General features: G+C 44.3%; 1 protein-coding gene across 1 annotated transcript; it reads right to left on the bottom strand.

The window, feature by feature from the left end:
- Positions 1-205: 205 nt before the first annotated feature.
- On the bottom strand, positions 206-2,729 carry LOC143796638 (uncharacterized). Its single transcript, XM_077281040.1, has 4 exons — positions 2,297-2,729; positions 1,981-2,143; positions 525-1,186; positions 206-255 (listed from the first exon to the last, which is right to left on the bottom strand). The coding sequence occupies exons 1-4, from the start codon at positions 2,391-2,393 to the stop codon at positions 206-208; spliced, it is 972 nt and encodes a 323-aa protein (XP_077137155.1). The 5' UTR covers positions 2,394-2,729.
- Positions 2,730-3,858: the final 1,129 nt, after the last annotated feature.

Genomic DNA, 3,858 nt, shown 5'->3' with positions numbered 1-3,858 from the left:
AAATTTAAAAATCCAAAAATACTGTCTGACATTGCATATATGAGGTGTTTGAAGCACAAATAAACGGCGCACGGAGTGAATTGCCGAGAAGTGTACGTTAAAAGAAGACCAAATATTTTTTTCAATAAAATAACTTTTTATTTGGGGGAAACAGAAAAAAAAGGGAAAAGAAAATTAGGGGGTATCATCAACAGCCGAGGGGGGATCAACTTCCGCTACCAGCGGTGACCGGTAGCTCCAAGTTCTTGAACGTGGCTGGGGAGTGGAAGAGGAGGAGGAGCCATAGTCGAGGAGGCTTGACGGCAGGTCCAAACCCCGCGCAGGGTACACTGGGGAGACCGCATCATCACTATGGGAGGGAGGAGGCAACACAAGGCGACTGTATTTCTGTCTTGGTTGGCCCTGGCTGCTCCTGCTGTGGCTAGAGCCACGATGAGATGGTGTCTGTACTGGAGCAGCCAGAACCTGTGCCTCTGTGTGTCTCTGTGTGTGCCTCCTCTTATGTGTTTTTTTTTTTTTCCTGCCTTCTGCGGCATCTCCCCCAGAGGCACTCCTACGGGAGGATGAGGGCCTGGCAGGAGCAGGAGTGGGCCGCACACTAGTATGGTGCCTGTGGTGGCGTCGCCCGGCACTTGGACCAGGGTGGGGTGGCTGGAGTGACTCTGCAGCAGGAGTCGGAGTCATGCTAGCCAGCGACGGCACTACGGGCAGTGTCGCTGACTGCATGACCCGAGCCTGCTGCAGAGCCCTCACGTAAGAATTGTTGCAGTCCTGCATCACCGAAATCTGGAGTTCCGGCGTAAGGTTTTCCACCATGCCTTTAGCAATTGTACTTAAAAAATGCTTTGCCGGATTTGAGAGCTCGGCTTCCAGGTTTTCAAGGCGCCGTTCCATACTGGACATTTGATCTCTCAACGCCTTGAAACCGTTCTGGAACACCGTGCTCAAGTGCAAAAATTCGGGCATGACTGACCTGTCCGAGGCACGCTGGCGCTGTCGGGAATTCCCGAACGAAGGTGCGCCAGAGGCCTCGGGCAGGGGAAAACCTGATGTACCGGCAGCCGGTTCTCCAGATGATGGTGGTGCAAGCCTGCTGTCGCTGTGGGAGGGCTGTGACGGGTCAGATGGCGATCCATGAAGTTCCGCTTCACAGGGGCGAGCTCGCTGGAGGGTGCTGCTGTGTGTCCTGTGAAAAGAAAAGGAAAAAATTAGTCTTCAATTAATAAACTATCACATACGCCAACTCCTGTAATAAAATTTACATTACATGACACATCAAAACATTACAATCCCCTGTCTCTCAGTCTGTGTGGCCTATAATAAATTGCTGATTGTTATCGCCAGCTGACCATTAGGGCTCACGATAACAATCATGGACATACCGACGGCAGAAAATGACTGTACATTCCCTCTGCCAAAGGCAATGCATACCCCTGTCATATTTTTAAAAAATTTTTGTGTGAAAAAATAATTTCAAGATGCCGTCTATGTCGCAAAAATAATATAAAATTTAAGGTCTATAAAAAAATTAAAAAAAAATAAAAACCAGACTTTGCTGATCTGATCGCAGGAATGTCCATGACGTTAGGATCATGTGATCGAGACGTCATCATTATTCCTGCGATCAGAACTACACTGACTTAGAACGTAACCTGTCATGGACTACAAGGACTCTCGCTTAACCTAAAAAAATTACCGTGGATGGCCAATATGCTACGCTGACTACATTGATGGCCAATACACTATGTGCCTGGGAAATGTACTATGTGGATACGTGGCTAGAACGTGTACTATGTGGCTGCGATATAGTGGCCTGCAAATATACTATGTGTGTGGATGCACAATGTACGTGGCTGGGCAATGTACTATGTGGCTGTGCAATATGCTATGTGGCTGGGCAATGAACTATGTGGCTGTGCAATATGTTATGTGTCTGGGCAATGTACAATGTGCAATATGGTATGTGGACAAAATACTTACTGTCGGCGTGTAAGGATGGGTCTTAGGAACTGTAGTGCCCTGTTATATTTGTAGGGCACCGACTTGGTCGCAGCAGCACCACTCCTCGATTGCTCCTCCTCAGCACGCAGCCCCTTATTGAAACGGTCCTTCATGGATCGCCATCTGGTCCTCAACTTTTTCACTGTGAATGCAAAGAAAAAAAAAGGTTACATATGTAGCATTTTAAAAGGATAAAACAACCGTGTGTGATGCAAAGTTTAGGCGTTGATAGCATCACACACGGTTGTGTTTATCCTGGCAAGATGGGTCATAGCAGCGTATCAGCAATACTCACGAAAGTTGCCTTTGTCCTTGGCGGAGGCACTGTCAAAGCCATCCCACAGCGACTTTGCCACCTCTGCCCACAAACGCCTGATCACCACCTGGTCCATGTGCCGGGGGTCACGGCTGTCCCACAACGGGCCACGCTCCTGGATGCTGGAGATCAGGAGGTCCACATCTATACTCTCCCTGTGGTCCCGTTGTGAAACCTAGAAAAAATAGAAAACAAAAAGGTTACAAATATGCTAATATAAACAACCACCAGCACCTGTCATGATATGTACCTTTGCCCTGTCCTTTGCCATTTGATGTATGTATATTGATGGTTTCTACACCTGTATTTTTGAATGTTTTTGTGCAGGGAGTTCAACTATATGTTACCTTCCCCCAAATACTTGCTGCCCTGAAAAGCTATAATGTTATTAAGCTTAGTAAACATCCCTAGTGAAACCAGGATGCTCCTAATGTTCCTCCCAGCAGGATGCTACTCAAAAAAAAAGATAAAAAAAAAAAACAAATACTCACTTGCCGGCCTGACGACACATCTTGGCACCGATCTCCCTGCTCCCGCCGTGTGCCTTCCCCCTCACTTGAAGAAGCCTGTAAAAAAATGTATACAAAAATTAGTGTCAATGCTACAAATGGCAGCGAATAGTAAGCAACTGGACATAATTACTCACCGCACTCCCCCTCGCCGATTGGCCAGATGCTGGAGAAGAACTCGCCATTATTGGAAGTTTGCTCTGCAATGAAAAAATGAGCAAAAAATCACATCCAAAGCTAACAATGCCACATACAATAAAACATTAAAACAACCACAATTGACTGTTGACTGATAGGACAATGCAAACTCAAAAAGCGACACCACAACGCCATACATTGAAAGAGAAGGCAATAGAAGAAACAATACAAGAATAGACCCAAAAAAAATTAAGCAAAAAAAAAAAAAAAAAAATGTCCAAATTTAAAAAAATAAAAACTTAAAAAATAAAGAGGAAAAAAAAAAGGCACAATGAAATAGCAAACTGCACGCCATACTTTACAATAGCAACAAGACATGATCCAAAACAACACCATCTGGTGACATCTACCACAGAAATACATCTGAAAAAGGCGATAAATACCATTCTAGATAATAAGCAATAAACATTACGGGACAACCGCTGTTCAAAATACAGCAACCCAAAAGAAAAACCATAGTCAAATAGAAAAGAGAACACAAGAAATTTTTAAAAAAGGGCCCCACCAAAAAAAAAAAAAAATTAAATACACACTTGGCTATGGAAACATTCAAGACAGGAGATATATATATGGAAGCCATACAGAAAACGACGTAACCATAATACAATTGAACATGTAATGGCATATAGCAGCACGGAACAATACAATACAAATGAAACATCATAAATGTAGCCCCCCCCACCAGCAAGAAAAGACACTCAAGGAAAGAAAAAAAAATGCCAACAGCATAAAAAACACAGCAAGACATGAGCCTAGAAAACGCCATACGGTTACCCCAACAATAGAAGCCAGAAAAAGACATGCACCACAAATTTTACAATAAAAAATCTTCCA

Source organism: Ranitomeya variabilis, chromosome 1 (assembly GCF_051348905.1).
Source record: "Ranitomeya variabilis isolate aRanVar5 chromosome 1, aRanVar5.hap1, whole genome shotgun sequence".
NCBI classification, from domain to species: Eukaryota; Metazoa; Chordata; class Amphibia; order Anura; family Dendrobatidae; genus Ranitomeya; species Ranitomeya variabilis.
The sequence above is the reverse complement of the archived record's forward strand: the minus strand, read 5'-3'. Positions and strand labels throughout refer to the sequence as shown.